Consider the following 18,578-nt stretch of genomic DNA (forward strand, 5'->3'; position numbering starts at 1 on the left):
TGTGTATCAGCTTAGCTCTAGGCAATGATTCCCAGTATTGTGTGGTTGTCCACCATTTTGTGACCTGATGTGATTATCCTATGTGTTGTAAATCCTAACCTCTATGATGTTAATAAGACAGGATTAGAGGCAGTTATGTTAATGAGGCAGGACTCAATCTATAAGATTAGGTTGTATCTTGAGTCAATCTCTTGAGATACAAAAGAGAGAATCGAGCAGAGAAGGACCTCATTACCATCAAGCAAGAAAAACCAAGAGTGGAGCATGTCCTTTGGTCAGGGTCCTTGCCCTCACAAGCTCCTAGACTGATGACAAGAAACTGATATAGAGAGAAAGCCTTCCCCTCAAGCTGGCACCCTGAATTCAGACTTCTAGCCTCCTAAGCTGTGAGAGAATAAACTTCCGTTTGATTAAGCCATTCACTTGTGGTATTTCTGTTACAGCTGCACTAGAGAAATAATACAAACAGAACGTGGAAATTATAGAACAATATCATTAATATCACACGCAAGTAAAACTGTGCTGAAGATAACTCAGACCCAGTAATAGTTCCCGCAGTGCATCAACAGGGAACTGCCAGAAATTCAAGCTGATTCAGAAGAGGATGTGGAATGGGGGAGGTCACCGCTGATGTCAGCTGGATCCTGGCTGAAAGCAGAGAACACCAGAAAGATGTTTACTTGTGTTTTATTGACTATGCAAAGGCATTTGACTGTGTGGATCATAACAAATTATGGATAACATTGCAAAGAATGGGAATTCCAGAACACTTAATTATACTCATGTGGAACCTGTACATAGACCAAGAGGCAGTCATTTGAACAGAACAAGGGGTATTGGTGATACTGAGTGGTTTAAAATCAGGAAAGGTGTGCATCGAGATGGTATCCTTTCACCATACTCATTCAATCTGTATGCTGAGCAAGTAATCTGAAAAGCCAGCTATAAGAAGAACGGGCACCAGGATTAGAGAACTCATTAACAACCTGCAATATGCAGATGACACAACCTTTCTTGCTGAAAGCGAAGAGGACTTGAGGAACTTAATCATAAAGATCAAAGACTAAAGCCTTCAATATAGATTACATCTCAACATAAAGAAAACAAAAATCCTCACAACTGGACCAGTAAACGACATCATGAGAAATGACTGAAGTTGTCATGGATTTCATTTTACTTGGATCCACAATCAACCCATGGAAGCAGCAGTCAAGAAATCAAAGGATGTATCACATTGGGCAAACCTGCTGCAAAAGACCTCTTTAAACTGTTAAAAACCGAAGATGTCATTTTGAGGACTAAGGTGCACCTGACCCAAGCCACGGTACCTTAAATTGCCTCATAGGCATGAAAAAGCTGGACTATGAATGAGAAAGACAGGAGACTTGATGCCTTTGAATTATGGTGTTAACAAAGAATATTGAATATACCATGCACTGCCAGAAGAATGAACAAAGATGTCTTTGAAGAAGTACATCCAGAATACTCCTTAGAAATGAGGACAGTGAGACTTTATCTCAGAGACTTTGGACATGTTATTAGGAGGGAACCGTCCCTGGAGAAGGACATCATCCTTGGTAAAGTACAGGGTCAGTGAAAAAGAGGAGGACCCTCGACGAGAGGAACTGACACAGTGGTTACAACAATCGGCTCAAACATAGCAAGGATTGCAAGGATGGCATAGGACCAGGCAGTGTTTCTGTTGTACATCCATGCACCTAACCACAACAACAACCACAACAAAGATAAAGACTTCGCTTTTAGCTTTAATGTCTATTAAATAAGTTGGTGGGAATCGCAACCCAAGTGTGGGGACCAGACTCCTACAAAGAGCCTGACCTCAGCCTTCTGCTCAAGCTGTGGTCATCCAGCCCAGGAGGGTCCCCCCGACAGATGCGGCTGAGAAGAAGTGTGGCATCTGCTTCCTTTGGGGTGGGCTGGACAGACAAGAGATACAGCTTCAAGCTCCTTCTCTGACTTGCACTGTCAGGGCCCCGCAAACCAAGTCCTGTGTTCTCCCCATATTTCCTCACAGGGAAAACCCCCGCCCTACTGGTGGGGTCCTAGCAGGGAGGACTGAAGCTGCTACCTGCTCTGATGGCTCTCATCCCAGGATAGCTGGCTGGGAGGGATGGACCAGGCAGCACCTCTCAGTGCAACATGATATTGGAGATGCAGTCTTCTCTCGGGAGGTTGCTCCAGTCAGAGACTTCCAGGTCACCCTCAGTTCCCTCACAGCTAGCTGTCTGCCTTCTTCGTGTGGTGGAATAAGTTACAGAACAACTCATACCAGAAGAACACAAGGCCTGTGGAGAGAGCCGCCTTCAGCAGGCTGGGTGAAAGGCCCTTGAAGAAGCCCCGGGACCCTTCCTCTTGCAGAACCTGCTTGGCGCAGTCCAGGAGGCCCCTGTAGCTTCGCACCTGGGGAGAAGAAGGTTACTCTGGTTGACAAGGGAGGAAGTGATTAAAATAGGACTGGCCAGCTCTCTTCCTTTGTCAACGCAGCACCTGGCACGTCCTAGTTCTCCATAAATGTTTGCTGAATGAAGGAATACAAAAACAAGCAGGAGGAGAATAAGTTTGCCTCACTCTTTCTCTTCCAAGTGGGCTCCATCAGACTTAACAGAGGTAGGGCCTGGAAATCAGCAGCCGGATAGAGCTCCTTCCCAGGCAGGCCCTGTTTGACTGGCCTCAACTGTTGGCACCTAGGGCCCTGCTCACAGCTCCAGATCCTCTTCCCACAGGGTCTGTGACTCTGAGCCCCATCCCACCCTGACCCACTTGGGCAGCAGATCTGAATCTGGCCGTTGTTAGTGCTTGTCCTGACCAGCGGAAACCCTGGTGGTGTAGTGGTTAAGTGCTACAGCTGCTAAACAAGAGGTCAGCAGTTCGAATCCTCCAGGTGCTCCTTGGAAACTCTATGGGGCAGTTCTACTCTGTCCTATAGGGTCGCTATGAGTCGGAATTGACTCGATGGCAGAGGGTTTGGTTTTGTTTGTTTGGGACCTGACCAGCACCCCAACCTCCAGCCTGGCCCCCGTGCCTCCAGCCTCACTTTCTCTGTGGACCACACAGTGCTGCCAGACCCTAGGCTCCAGGCAAAGCCTACTCATGCCTTGCTCCCCTCCAAATCCAGTAACTCCCAGTGATGAGGACAGTGTCTGGCCTCAGCCTCCTGACCTTATCTCCCACGTGGGCCTCTCACCCCTGGCCAAACCAAATTGGCCCCCATAGGGAGTAGACCCTCCCTCCTCTGTCCTGGTTCTCATGGTCTCTGCTGGCTGAATCCAAACCGTCCCTTCAGGACAAGGTGGTAAACAGCAAAGGGAGGTTACAAAACCTTGTCTACAGTACAATCCCATTTTCTTTAAAAATGTACACACGTGTTTATACATGAAACCACACCCAAAGGTTCTGGTGATGATCTTAGTGGTGATGGGGTCATGGGTGATGCTGATCTTTCTCTTTGTCTGTATGAATTTTCTAAATCTTCCCACAAAGAAAATGCATTACTTTTGTAAAAAAAAAAAAAAACAACCATAAACCCAGTTCTTTGTCCTCCCCAGGTCAGGCGCACTGTCCCTCTGCTGCCTCCCGTTTGTCCCACGCTGTCCTTCTCTTAGGGTACCTGGCAGGTGTGTGCTTTCACGCCTCCACCCTACATCTCAGGTTCCGGAGGGGAAAGCCCCGTTCCTACCCATCCTGCGGCATCCCCACTGCTACAGATATCACTGTGGCCTTTTATAAAACCAGGGTTCCGAAAGGAGAAGATGAAAATCCAGTTGGTGAAAATCTAAGCAGACTGCATGGGGAGTGCCTGGTAACACTCTAAAACTACCTTCCAGAGAGATTCTCTGAACACGAATGCTCAAATGTGATTATTTTACCCCTTCCCAGGAACATGTATAGCACAAAGCGAAGAACCCCATGCTCCGGGATTGGGCCTCTTTCTCTGTGTTCTTTGGTATTTTGGGGACCTTTGTAATGCGAGTATCTACATATACTACAACCCAAATGGGGCTGGTTTTTAAGAGCAGAGACTGGGAACCTCCTTCCCCTGGCTCCTTCCGTAGCATCCAATGAACACAGGGCTGCATGAGGCTTTCCCATGTGCTTGCAGGTCCCTGGGAACAGGCTGGGGTGAAAGGGCCGAGGTGGGTAATGCTGCCCAGCTGGGCAGGAGCTGACCCTCAGTTCCTTCACGTGCCCAGTGAGAAGCAAGATCAGAACTGTCTGCAGGGGACGCCTCACCTGACCAAAGGTGGCTCGGGCCTGCTCAAACCCTCCAACCTGCAGCCGTTTCTTGAAGAGGTCCAGAGGGTACGTAAGGGTCTTGCTGATAACTCCGGCTCCGCTGCCACAAAGCAGATTTTTGAGGTTCCCTGAACCAAAAAAGTGAGATTGGGGGCAGAAATGTTACAATGGAAAGTCTGTCCCTGACAGACAACTCAGAGGCCATTGGGTCTAATCCTGCAGCATAGAACAAAACCCCATAAGCATCCTTTGATCTCAAAGAGGAATTTAATCTAGAAAAGAACCAGGTCCATTGCTTTCGAGTCAATTCTGACTCACAGTGACCCTACAGGACAGAGTAGAACTGCCCCATAGGGTTTCCAAGGCTGTAATCTTTATGGAAGCAGACTGCCACATCTTTCTCCCATGGAGCCGCTGGTGGGTTCAAACCACCGACCTTCTGGCTAGCAGCTGGGTGCTTTAACCACTGTGCCACCAGGGCTCCTCTAGAAGCCCTACCCATAGCCAGGCAGAGAGGCTTGCTTTGGTAGTATGCCGTCCGGCTGATTCAGACTCATAACAACCCTACGGAATAGAGTAAAACTGCCCCACAGGGTTTCCAAGGCTGTAACCTGTACGGAGGCAGACTGCCACAGCTTTCTCCCATGGAGCAGCTGGTGGGTTAGAACTGCCAACCTCTTGGTGAGCAGCTGAGCACTTAACCACTATGAGGAGATCCAGACACAAGCAAGAAGGATGATGGACTGCTGGTGGCAGGAAGAGAGGAGCCTGCTCACAGGGATCTCCCTTGCTGAAGGCAGAGACTGCGATGACAACATGACTCCTGTTCAAGAACGGAGAGGGACAGGGTGCCCACCCCGCCCCCCATCTGCCCTATGTGATAAAATAATAAAAACAGGCATTTTGCAAGTTGGACCTCTGACAAAAATGAAAACTATGACCAATGGCTGGAAATGAATGCCAGTGATGCCAATGAGGGGTGAGGAAAGGGCTAGAAAAACCAAGGCGTCTGCAAGCTGCTGGATTTGTTTATTTATTTGGTTACATTACAGAGCCAGATACAGAGAACAGTGGTGTCTTACCTCCTGACAGGAAAATTTATTTTCTACGTGATTCAGAGGAGACGTTAGGGATTGGGGGTTGGGGCGGGGTAGAATGGTGACAGAGTCCCTTTCATCTGGGGCTGCTCACCGTTTGTCTTTCCTTCAGCTGGCACAGCCCACTCATACGCTTGCTTCAAGGAGCTGTAAAAAGAGAACTGGAAGCCGGCATAGGGGAAGATGGCAATCAAGGTGGGGTTCAAGCCCTTGTAGAAGACTAAGGGGCCTTCAGTCCTGTACATGGTCACCACGGCATCTCGGAGGGTTTTATAGATCTGGAAAGACACGCACGCGACTTGAGTGAGCATGGCACAGTGGTTTTGGGCCCAGACCCGGCCCACTGTGTGTCTAAAAGCCAGCTAACAGGATCGTTATTTCTCATACCAAGGGGGCATTCTAAGAAAAGGCTGGACAGAAGTTCAGAGTGTGAGGTTTCCCAGCAACTCCCTTTTTAGGAATTTACATGACAGATATACCCACATGTACACACAAATGCGTCCCAAGATGGTCACTTTGGATGCACTGCTCATGTGGGGGTGACTGGTTACATAAATCATGGTATGCCCACTCAGAAGAACACAGCGTGGCTGTTAAAACAGGATGGTGTAATCTAGATGACTGATATGCAGTAATCCCCCAAATATCTAGTTAAATGGAAAGATGCAGAAGAGTGGGCGTGTTGCCCGTGGAGGAAACACACAGCACTTGGGGATGCAGAGACTATCCCCCAAGAATACACAGCGATCACCTCCGTGGAGGGAAACGGGGTGCTTGGAGGCCAGGGGAGGAGGGTGATTCACTAAATACTGTTTTATGCTGTTTGGGTTCTTTGCCATGTGCATATACAGTAAAACCTGTGAAAGTCAGAACCTGTGTTAAGGTGGAAACCTGTCAGAGACACTAAAATGTCAGAGACACTAAAATGAGATACAGTTCTTACTAGAAAGCAATAATAGTAAGCACCCTGTCAAAGGTCGAAAACTTGAGAGATCCAGAAAAACAAGGCAGTCGTGGCAAGTTCCAGATCTCACAGGTTTCACTGCATTTAACTTTTCTTATCCAGGTGCCCCCTTGTCTACGTTGGAGCCCTACAATGGTTAAGAGCTCAGGCTGCTAACCAAAAAGTCGGCAGTTCAAATCCACCAACCACTCCTTGGAAACCCTACAGGGCAGCTCTACTGGGTCCTATAGGGTTGCTATGAGTCGGAATCCACTTGATGGCAACAGGTTTGGTTTTGTTTATTATACTCTCAGCAGGCAATGTCTCCGCAAGAAGACCAGAGGTCACTGGTTTTTCTTTGTAACCTTCTGTTAAACCAACAGTATTTGAAATGAACCAGAGGGGCTCTGACACAGTCCAGCTCTGGGTACAGGGAGGAATGCACTGAAATGGGGTGACAGAGAGAACCCTACCTCTTGGCCCCCAGACACGGGCAGCTACACTGAAGGACTCTGCCCTGGGGACACCTATGAAAAGCCAGGCCCTAAGGGAAGCCAGTGGGCAATGAGCCTGCCCGTACCCAGAGCTCCTCCTCTGCTTCTCTGTTCCTCCCTTTTAATACTGGGCTGGCAGCCAAGGGTGCCCAGATATCTAGGGAAAACCTTCATTAAAAACAGAGACCAGTTTTCTATAAGACCAAAAGAACTGGATGGTACCCAGCTACCATTATTGAACATTTTGATCAAAGATTACATAAAAAAATCCTGATCAAAAGGGGGAATATGCAACTCACCTGGAGCAAAGGAGAACGAAGAACACCAAAGACACAAGGCAATTATGATCCCAAGAGACAGAAAGGGGCACATAAACCAGAGATTACATCAGCCTGAGACCAGGAGAACTAGATGGTGCCTGGCTACAACCGATGACTGCCCTGACAGGGAACACAAAACAGAACCCCTGAGGGAGCAGGAGAGCAGTGAGATGCAGACCCCAATTCTCGTAAAAAGACCAGAGTTAATGGTCTGACTGAGACTAGAAGAACCCTAGCAATCATGTCCCCCAGACCTTCTGTTAGCCCAAGACAGGAACCATTCCCAAAGCCAACTCTTCAGACAGGAATTGGACTGGACAATGGGGAAGAAAATGATGCTGGTGAAGAATGAGCTTTTTGGATCAAGTAGACACATGAGACTATGTGGGCATCTCCTATCTGGGGGGTAGCGGGGGAGATGAGAGGGCAGAGGGAGTCAGAAGATGGCAGAATGGACACGAAAAGAAAGAGTGGAGGGAAGGAGTATGCTGTCTCATTAGGGGGAGAGCAATTAGGAGTATATAGCAAGGTGTATATAAATTTTTGTATGAAAGACTGATGTGATGTGTGAACTTTCACTTAAAGCACAATAAAAATTTTTAAAAATGTAAAAAAAAAAGGGGGATATGCAGAACAGAATTTCAGATTCTTTTGGAATCCACACTTTCTGGTGCCATGGGGGCTGCATAAACTCCTGAAACTGTTGTCCTGAGATAATCTTTAAACCTTAAACTAAAAATATTCCCTGAAGTCTTCTTAAAACCAAATAATAGTTTAGCTTAACTAGTAAAGAATGTCTTGCTTGAGCACTGTGGTCTTTCAAGATCTATCTATACGGGATCAAACTGACAACAGCAACTTGAAAGATTAGATAGGAAACTATCTAGGGGACAGTGAGTGTATGTATGTTCATGGGGAAGGAACAATGCAGAAAAGTAGTGTGAGAATGGCTGCACAACTTGAAGAATGTAATCAATGTCACCGAAATGTACACGTATAAACTCTTGAATTGGTGTATGTTTTGCTGTATATACTCTCAACAACAACAACAAAAGAATCAGGGACCAAATAGATCAAATGGGGTGAAAAATTTGGAAGAAAGAGACAGCACAGAGAGCAGAAGAGAACTGAATAAAAAAGAAATCACCCACAACACTATAACTAATATTCTCAGACCATAGAGAAGGTATTGCCTCCATGATGAAAGGAGATCTACTTTTAAAGAAATTCACAAAATATGGAAGACAGCTTCCTGGCCAACTGACTGGAAGAGATCCATATTTATGCCTATTCTCAAGAAAGGTGAGCCAACCGAATGTGGAAATTATAGAACAGTATCATTAACATCACATGCAAGCAAGATTTTGCTGAAGATCATTCACAAACGGCTGCAGCAGTATCTCGACAGGGAACTGCCAGAAATTCAGGCCAGTTTCAGAAGAGGACGTGGACCTAGGGATATCATTGCTGATATCAGATGGATCCTGGCTGAAAGCAGAGAACACCAGAAGGATGTTTACCCGTGTTTCATTGACTATGCAAAGGCAATTGACTGTGTGGATCATAACAAATTATGGGTAACATTGCGAATAATGGGAATTCCAGAACACTTAATTGTGCTCATGAGGAACCTTTACAAAGATCAAGAGGCAGTTGTTCAGACAGAACAGGGGGATACCGATTAGTTTAAAGTCAGGAAAGGTATGCCTCAAGGTTGTAGTCTTTCACCTTACCTATTCAATCTGTATGCTGAGCAAATAATCCGAGAAGCTGGACTATATGAAGAACGGGGCACCAGGATTGGAGGAAGACTCATTAACAACCTGCGTTATGCAGATGACACAACCTTGCTTGCTGAAAGTGAAGAGGACTTCAAGCACTTACTAATGAAGATCAAAGACCACAGCCTTCAGTATGGATTACACCTCAACATAAAGAAAACAAAAATCCTTACAATTGGACCAATGAGCAACATCATGATAAACGGAGAAAAGACTGAAGTTGTCAAGGATTTCATTTTACTTGGATCCACAATCAACACCCATGGAAGCAGTAGTCAAGAAATCAAAAGACACATTGCATTGGGTAAATCTGCTGCAAAGGACCTCTTTAAAGTGTTGAAGAGCAAAGATGTCACCTTGAAGACTAAGGTGTGCCTGACCCAAGCCATGGTATTTTCAATTGCATCATATGCATACGAAAGCTGGATAATGAATAAGGAAGACTGAAGATGAACTGATGCCTTTGAATTGTGATGTTGGCAAAGAATATTGAATATACCATGGACTCCCAAATGAACAAACAAATCTGTCTTAGAAGAAGTACAACCAGAATGCTCCTTAGTAGCAAGGACAGCAAGACTGCATCTTACATAATTTGGACATGTCGTCAGGAGGGCTCAGTCCCTGGAGAAGGTCATCATGCTTGGCAGAGTACAGGGTCAGCGGAAAAGAGGAAGACTCTCAATGAGGTGGATTGACACAGTGGCTGCAACAATGAGCTCAAGGATAACAATGATTGTAAGGATGGTGCAGGACTGGACAGTGTTTCATTCTGTTGTGCATGGGGTCACTATGAGTCGGAACTGACTTGACGGTCCTAACAACAACACTTTTAAAGAGGTAAGATTCAGAAAACAAGAGGTCTTGGAAGAACATCTCTGTGACCCTGGGTTAGGTCAAGATTTCTTAGACACAGCTGTAAAAGCACAATCCATAAAAGAAGAAACTGATAAATTAGACTTCATCAAAATTTAAAATTGCTGCTATTTGAAAGACACTGCTAAGGAAATGAAAACACAAGCCACAGACTCAGAAAAAGTGTGTGCAAAAGCTTCTCTGATAAAGGACTTGTATCCAGAATATATAAAAACTCTGAAAATTCAAGAATAAAAAAATAAACCATCCAATACAAAATGGACAAAAGATCTGAACAGCTACTTTACCAGAGAAGATACATAGATGGCAAATAAGTACTTGAAAAAATACTCAATGTTAGTCACTAAAGAAGTGTAAATTAAAAGCACAATGAGATGCCACTACATACCTATTACAATGGCTAAAGTTTTTAAAAATAAAATAAACATTTTAAACTGGTAATACTAAGTATTGGTGAGGATGTGGGGCAGCTGGAATTGCTGGTGGGAATGCAAAATGGTATAGCCACTTGGGGAAAACAGTTTGGCATTTTCTTATAAAGTTAAACATATTATTATACCTGTTGCCACTGAGTCGATTCGGACTCATAGTGACCTTATAAGACAGAGTAGGACTGCCCTGTAAGGTTTCCAAGGCTGAACAGAAAAGTTAAAGGATTGTCACCAGCCAACTTTTCTTCAGCCCATCAGCCACCATATTGCTGAGGTCTGTCTGTCCCATCTATGAACACCCTCTCCTACCCCATCTCTCTGCCTGTTATCCCATTTCACCACCAGAGCAGTCACCCCAAAACTCCAACTTTCTACTGAATTATCATACAGAGCAATGTAGCTCTTATGCCCCATCGTTTACTTCCAGACTTTTCCCTGGGGACTCTGCCCTTCTCAAACAAAAAGTCATCAGGGTGTCTTTTAAACAAAAGGGCCACCATCCCACCCAATGTCTCCACCCTAAGCAACACAAAAGAACTGAAACAACAGTTATTCTTAACTGGTCCCAGATCAAATTTTTATGCAGAGTACTTCTCCACCAACAGTATCCTAAAAAAGAAGACAGAAAAAGTCTTCTTTCTTGGTTGAGAACACACACACATACACACACGTACATGATGCTATTCTTAAATATGTTCAGGAAACAGAGATTATGGTGGGGAGGTCTATTTCAGGGTTCACTCCCTTGCTTTCTCAGTAGGTTCTTCCTTAAGTCTGACTCAACTATCCCATTTCCTCCAACCCATTCTTTGTGGAAAGCAGACACGCTCTTGCAATAACACAGAGACAGGCCCTCATGTCTCGCTTTCTCAGCCACCTTCTCTGGCCCAGCGTGCTGTGTGGTATTTATTTGTTCCATTTCATACCTGTAGTTCTGACTCCCAGTGAACTGTGAGCTCCTGCACCTTGCCTGGTGCTGAGCACACCATTAAAGGCTCTACAGATGAGCCGTGTGGCGAAGTGAAAATCCAAGGTTCTCCTGGCTTTGTTTTCTCTAAGGAAAAAGAACTGCACACCTGGAGCACCTGCCTCTGTTCCCCTTCCCTGGCCCCTGTCCACTCACCTTGGGCTCACCCTGAGCTGCAAAGCGAGTGCGCAGAACATCCACAGGGTGCACGGCGAGGGTGGCTGCGCAGGCAGACAGGCCGCCACACACAAAGTGCACTGAGACGTCGCGGGCATCGTACACGCTGGCTCTGTGCACCAGCTCAGTCAGCAGCTCAAAAGACAAAAACTGAAAGAGTGAACAAGAAAGTCAGGGACAGCCCGGGGAACAAGGCTGAGACCACGCACTCCCCAGTACCCGCCAGTAACCCAGGTAGGGCCCAGGTGTAGGGATAAGCAGGGACCACACACTCCCCAGCACCAGCCCATAACCCAGGTGGGGCCTGGGCGCAAGGTGAGAAGATGGTGACGGAACGGAATCAATATATAATCCCGTGCAGAAATCAGATGCTATCTGATACTCTATTTGAGTAGAGCCAAAAAAAAAAAGGACTAAGGAAATACATGGAACTTTTTTTCCCTCAGGTATTATTATTATTTTTATTATACTTCAGATGGAAGTTTACAGAGCAAACTAGCTTCTCATTAAAGAATTAGTACACATATTGTTTTGTGACATTAGTTACCAACCCCACGGCATGTCAGCACTCTCCCCTTCTCGACCTCGGGTTCCCTATTACCAGCTTTCCTGTCTCCTCCTGCCTTTTGGTCCTTGCCTCTGGGTTGGTGTGCCCCCTTAGTCTGGTTTTGTTTTCTGGGCCTGTCTAATCTTTGGCTGAAGGGTAAACCTCAGGAGTGACTTCATTACTGAGCTATAACGGTGCCCAGAACATTTTTTATATCAGAAAGTTCCATCCATTAACTTAATTTTCTGAAAACTAGGAAAAGATGGTCATTAGCTGATTCTTGGCAGAGAGCACCCGGGAGCAGAGCTTCTGTGGGAATCATTCCATGGTGTAGCCCCAACACTCAGCTCTTCCTCCAGCCAGCTCCAAGTGGCCTGGTTTCCTGAGAACAACACGTCATTACTGCAATGTTTACGTGTGCCAGGTGCAGAGATGGGACAGCAGAGGCCTGTCACCTCAGCATACACCTGACTTGAGCAATCAGCGTGATGTAGTAGGAGGAATAGGGGACATCACTGGCGCTAGCCGGCCTGGGTGGCAATCCTGGCTCTGCCACTTCCTAGCTACGTGACTCTGGTTTAATTACCTAACCTCTTTGCCTCAGTCTTCTCAGGTATAAATGAGGAGTGACAAGAGAACCTACCTCAAAGGATTATTATGACGTAATATATGTAAAGTGCTTAAAACAGGGCCTGGCCCATATCAGCTTTGTACAAGATGGCTACTACCACTATGACTACTATGAAATATACTGGTGCTTAGTTGAACAAATGATTAACCGGAAGTCAAGAAGCCAGGATTGCAATCCTAGCCTCCCCACTAACAGGCCGTGTGACCCCAGGCAACTTGCTTAAACTCTCTGTGATCCACACAACACCTGCTCTACCTTCCTCATGATGCTGCTGTGACATTCAAATGGGTCACACAGGTGAAAATGCAACTTCAAAACAGAAAGCATGAGTATCGCCATTTACCCAGCCTTGTCAGGGCCATCGTGTTTAGACAGCCTGCTGGGTGCAACACCTAGCAGTCTCTCGCTGCTGAACCCCCACTGAGGGTGGATGTCCCCTGCTGAGGGTAGGTGCAGGAGGAAGGGAACACCCATGATACAGCTCAGTCTGACCAAGCTTCCAATTGGTCTGGCAGGTTCCCATTAAGTGAGTAGGGTGTGGACTGCCTCTTCCTTCCTGACCAATCCCAGGCAGTGTCCCTGCTGGTCTCACCCTCTCTGTGCCCCTCCACTGAGCAAGTGTCACCCGAGGGACCTGGCCAAACCCCCTGCCACCTACTTGCACAGCTCCATAGCCTATGGAGAGAAGCTGGGCTGGGATGTGTCCTTTCCAGAAAGCCGCTGGGCCCTCCTCCTGCAGAATCTGTCTCCCTGCCTGTAGGATGCCATGGTATTTTGCACTGGGGTCACTGCGGGACAGGCGCTCAATCTGAAGCTGGGAATCAAGGTGGAAAAGGTCAGATGATAGGGGTTGGGGTAGGGTGAGAAGTAGAACTTTCAGAAACAATAATGAAGGTAATGGAGAAGTGCTTCACCTTTGCCAAACAACGCCAAGTTCTAGGAGCTGTCTTTGCAAGATATAGAACTTGGCCTCCAGCTCACCGCATGGACAAAGGAGGAAAGGATACCTGGAAACGGATCTTGATGACGTCCAGGGGGCTGACCAGCGCCCGAGTGACAAGTCCAGACACAGAGCCAGCCACGGCCACCTCGAACTTGGAGATATTCCTGCCATCTGCTCTGGGGTCATAGCCGACCATTCCTGCCTCTGGCCCTTACAGTGTCCATCGGCAACGAGCTAAATGCAAACAGCCGGGGAATAAGCACACAGGCAGATTCCTTATGGTGTCTGCTTGAACACCGCCTCCTGACCAGCACCGCTGTGGCCCCTTCCCCTGCTTCACTCCTCTTTATAGCATGAGTTACTTGGCGACATTCATACTGGGCATTTGTTTCTGGACTCACCCCACCAGAATGTGAGCTCCACGGACACAAGGCTAGGCCTCATCTGTTCTTCGCTGGACTTCCAGTGCCTGGAACAGAGACTGTCACCGTCAGTGCACAAAACATATTTGTTGACTAAATGCATGAGCAAGACTGGTAGGAAATGTTCACTTCCACAGACCATTGGGCTTCCCAATGACCTCTGGCTTTGAGGGTACACCTCTGCTGAGGTCAAGTCCTGGGCTGCATTTGAGTGTGAACAGAATCCACAACAGCTGAACACTGGGGGTACTCTCAGACATGCAGAGTCAGAGAGCAGGGCTTGGGATTCTCTAACAACCCATGTGAACCTAATGGAGAGCCCAGCAGCCCCGAGCCCCTTGGCACCTCCCTTTCCCATTTACCTCACACCCCCCAGGCCCATCCTGCAGCAGTGGAGCTGAGCCACTCTATTAAATGATGGGCCCGTCGGATCCAGACCCTGGTGACCTCTTCAATCTCACTCTGGACTACTGGTCCCCTTCCCCCGCTTTCACCAGTGTGATCTCAGTGCTTCTGACCAGGTTGTAGAAAATGCTGAGTGCACTCTTATCTACCGCCTTGCATTGTGCCTACTGTTCCCACATCTATAATACACCCCCCCCACCTTTGCTCTTTACAAGGCTGGCTCCTCTCATCTATCAGAGCTCACTTGAAGACCACCTCCTCCAAGAGGCCCTCCCTGCTCCCCTCCTGTCTCCACCACATGTTGTATTTATTTTCTCCCTTGCATTCTAACACTTGCCAATGTGTATTCCCATAGGAGGCAGGCTCCATATGGGCAGGATTTAGGCAGGCTAATTACCTCTGTATTTATCTCCAAGGACCAGCACAGTGCCCGACACATATCAAATGCTTTAAAACCAATTAATGAATAAATGATTAAAAACCACATTCCTTTTAGGTTGTAGAAGTAACGTGGACCTTGCAGAGAAGAGAGGGAAAAAGAAAACCATCTTAACGCTTTTGACTTCATGTTATTTCCCTCTAGTTTTTCTCCTGTTCATGGCTTTTACCTATTTTACACAATTCTGTCTACTGGCTTTAAAAATGTAAACTGTCACAGCACGTTTCCATGTTGCCACATGATCTTCAAAAGTGTTGTTTTGAAAGGCTGAATAATATTCTCCTAAGTAGCTATGCGTAATTTGTTGGGCACTCGGGACTTTTTAACATACATTTATTTTGAAAATACTTAATTCCATTTTTATCTAGATCAGGGTTTCTCTATATGCCGTTATTGACATTTTGGACAGAATGATCCCTCACTCTGGGGCTGTCCTGTGCACTGTAGGATGTTTAGTAGCATCCCTGATCTCTACCCACTTAATGCAAGTACCACCCCCCTCCCCCAACCCAGGTAACAATCAAAAATGTCTCCGGCCATTGCTAAAAGTCCCCTGGGGGCAAAACTGGCCCTATTTGAGAGCCACTGATCTAGAGAAATACTAGCATGGGTGTACAGAATGTTCTATATTGCATCATTATTTGTAAAACTGGATACAACCTAAATGCTCATCAATCAAACCAAAAAAATTCAAACCCGTTGCCATCGAGTAGATGCTGACTCATAGTGATCCTGTAATAGGACAGAACAGAACTGTCCCGTAGGGTTTCCAAGGCTGAAATCTTTACGGAGGCAGACTGCCACATCTTTCTGCTGTAGACCGGCTGGTGGATTCAAACTGCTGACATTGCATTTAGCAACCAAGAGCTTTAGCCACTGCACCACCAGGACTCCTCTGCTCATCAGTTGAGGGATGGATAAACACACTAAGTCACATCCACGCAGGGGAATACTGGGCAGCCATTACAAAGAAGGAGCCTGAGTTACACACTTACTTGCAAAGGTGTCATAATAAACCAAACCTGCTGCCATTGAGTGGATTCCAACTTATAGCGACTTTACAGGGCAGAGTAGAACTGTCCCAAAGAGTCTCCAAGGAGCGGCTGGTGGATTCAAACTGCCGACCTTTTGGTTTGCAGCCAAGCTCTTAACCACTACGTCACCAACGGTCACAACAGCATGAAAAAAGCAGGTCTTGGAACAGTATGTATAGTATAATCCCATTTCTGTAAAGGAAAAACAGCAAGACCTATATGTACTCTGTACAACTGTATAAAAACATGGGAAAAGGTCTGTAATGGTATACACACCATCAGATTATCAGTAAGGTGATTTTTGGGGGAAGGGTTGCAAAGGGAAAGAGAGGGTAGGTCTCTCCCTGCATCTTTATACACTTCTATAGTTTGAATTTGTTATGGGAAAAAAAAAAAAATATATATATATACATATAAAACGAATTTAGAAGGGACCTCAGAGGTTACGTAGTTCTCGAATACCTTTAGTAATGGGGAAGTCACTACTCACACAATGACAACCTCAGAGCAAAAGTGTCCTTTCCTTCTCTCTCTCCAACCCCATCATTGCTTCTTTTTCTCCTCTCACCCACCCTGGAACTCTGGGGCTTTGGAATTCAGCTCCAAGTCCTCAAACACTTTTCTGAAAGACCAAAGTAATGCTTGACTATATCCTTAAAATTAACAAGACATTTCCATGGGGCTCTACTGGCAAAGTATTCTAAAACTCCATTTTATTACAAGTCTAATGGTATGAAACCTCCTAACTCCTGCCAGGAATGTGCCCATTTCTTGATGCCTTCCCATACCTCAAATGAAGAGACCTGGCCTTTCCCATCCACCTCTCTGTGACAAAACTCAAGTTGTTCCTGGCAAGGTGCAGTTCGGAGATAGGGCAAGTGATTTGGAGGCAAGGCCTCTCCCCAGGTTACCCAGAGACTGCTGAGGTCACTCTGGGGGGAGGGAGCCCTGGTGAGGCACAGATGTTATGGGTCTGTTTCAGGATGGGACTGGAGGGATCAGGGTCTTCACTCAGGGAGCCCTGCCTATAACTGCAAGAACCACCACCTGAGGTGGTGGGGGTGGCTGGGTTGTGCAAGAGACATTTCTATAAATAAGCAGCTCAGCACAGCTGACATAAGTTTAGACCTCAGATCAAGAAGCCTAAATTCAAGTGCTGCCTCCCCCATGTACCTTGGACAGGTTTCTTTAACCTGGGCTCAGTTTTATCTTCTGGAAAATGAGCATGATGTCTGCCCTGGGTAGCCCAGAGAGCTGGGAGGATCATGCAAGATGCTATATGGTGAATGGTTAATCGCTGGATTACTAGCCAAAAGGTTGGTCATTGGAATTCACGCAGGGGCGCCCGGGAAGACAGACCTGGCCATCTGCTTACAAGAGATCGCAGCCTTGAAAAGCCCATAGAGTGCAGTTTTATCCTGCACGCATGGGGTCACCATGAGTAGGAAGCCACTGGAAGGCCACTAACAACAATAACGTAAAAGAACTTGTTAAATACGTAAATTCAATGGTGACCTCACTTTTTATATTTGTTCAAAAATTCCTTCATATAAAACAACGCCCAGAAGATATGCAGTGCCAGAGACCGGCGGCTGCTGGTGTGAGTGGCAGGGTGTGTGGGGTGTGTGGTGAGAGTTCGCCTTCATCCTCCTTCTCTGTCTGCGGAAGCCCCAGTGTACAGGTACACAGGTGTCCTGAGGTGAAAGTGAGCGCTCGCGTACGCATGTGCCCAGCCTTCTCAGCCTGCAAGTTCTCTGCAGATGTCCCCACGCGTGTACACAGGTATCCAGGTGTGCCGCAGGGTGTGTTTTCGCCCCGAGTTCAGGACGCCCGCAAGGTGGTCGTGCATCTGCCGAGGTGCCTCCCGCGCCCACAAGATGCTTCTCAGGTCGGGTGTGACACGTGTGCGTACGGTCCCTCCCAGCGTGGGCACCCGCGCGTGTGTGCTCCCCCAGGCCGTCCTCGGGTCTCCAGGGTGGAGTCCCCGGGGGGGCGGCGAAGAGGGCGTAAGTAGAGGTCACTCACCCGGCTCCACAGGCACGGCCCGGCTCCCCGCACTCTCCTCTCCCTCCCTCCTCAAGCGGTCCAACAGCAAAACCCAACTGAGCGAGCGATAACTGACGGAATCCTGGGCCAATCATCGCGCAGCCTACGACAGCGGCTAGATCAATGCGTTACGCTCGTGGCCTAGTGACCGCCTCCCTCAAGGAGTTCCTGGGTAATGTAGTCCTCCTCTACCAAGGGTTTCCGCAGGGAGGCGCAGGGCCTCCTGGGGGATGTAGTCCCGCTATGCGCGCATGCGCACGCGGACGTTACCGGCGCGTCGGGAGGAGGTTGGCTGCGTAGTCCGCTGCGCCATTAGAGGTCGTCGGAAGTCGTACTGCGGCTGAAGGAGAGGGTTAGGGCGTCCTGAACTTGACCTGCTTACCTATAGACCCTAGTTGTCTTAGAACCGGCGTAACATAAACTTGGAAAAGATGGCAGGAAGTCTAGCAAAAACCCGGAGGGCCTGGGGGAAAACATGGGGGTTTTTAATACCAGAGCGAACCGGCCGGAGTAGAGAGTTTGTTTTTTTAAGGTTTGTAATACATAATTTCTCATTATAAAAAAGTGTAGTCATATTTACAGAAGACATTTCTTATTGTTGAATTTTGAAAATTCTTTGTTTTATGGATGCCTTTTATATATCAATTTTAAATATCGTCTCCCACTTTGTGGCTTGTCTTTTCGTCCTTGTGTGTTTCAAAGAGCAGTTTTTCATTTTAATAAGTCCAATTTATTGATTTTTTTCCTTTTATGGATCATGCTTTTGGTATC

At 47.0% G+C, this 18,578-nt stretch overlaps 1 protein-coding gene across 5 annotated transcripts; it reads right to left on the bottom strand.

The window, feature by feature from the left end:
• Window positions 1-1,555: 1,555 nt before the first annotated feature.
• On the bottom strand, window positions 1,556-17,890 carry SLC25A19 (solute carrier family 25 member 19). Of its 5 annotated transcripts, none has more exons than XR_007513946.1 (8): window positions 13,863-17,890; window positions 13,526-13,695; window positions 13,177-13,332; window positions 11,320-11,490; window positions 5,446-5,629; window positions 4,252-4,382; window positions 2,090-2,421; window positions 1,556-1,937 (listed from the first exon to the last, which is right to left on the bottom strand). XR_007513946.1 is itself a non-coding variant. In XM_049858967.1 (8 exons), the coding sequence occupies exons 3-8, from the start codon at window positions 13,655-13,657 to the stop codon at window positions 2,239-2,241; spliced, it is 957 nt and encodes a 318-aa protein (XP_049714924.1). In that variant the 5' UTR covers window positions 13,658-13,695; window positions 13,863-13,930; window positions 17,282-17,890; the 3' UTR covers window positions 1,558-2,238. The 5 variants fall into 5 exon arrangements, 4 of the variants coding, with proteins under 4 accessions (XP_049714924.1, XP_049714923.1, XP_049714920.1 ...); XM_049858967.1 differs by having other exon boundaries at window positions 1,558-2,421; window positions 13,863-13,930; window positions 17,282-17,890; XM_049858966.1 differs by having other exon boundaries at window positions 1,558-2,421; window positions 13,863-13,930; window positions 15,723-17,890.
• Between the last annotated feature and the right edge of the window lie 688 nt (window positions 17,891-18,578).

Source organism: Elephas maximus, chromosome 19, assembly GCF_024166365.1.
Source record: "Elephas maximus indicus isolate mEleMax1 chromosome 19, mEleMax1 primary haplotype, whole genome shotgun sequence".
Classification (NCBI taxonomy): domain Eukaryota; kingdom Metazoa; phylum Chordata; class Mammalia; order Proboscidea; family Elephantidae; genus Elephas; species Elephas maximus.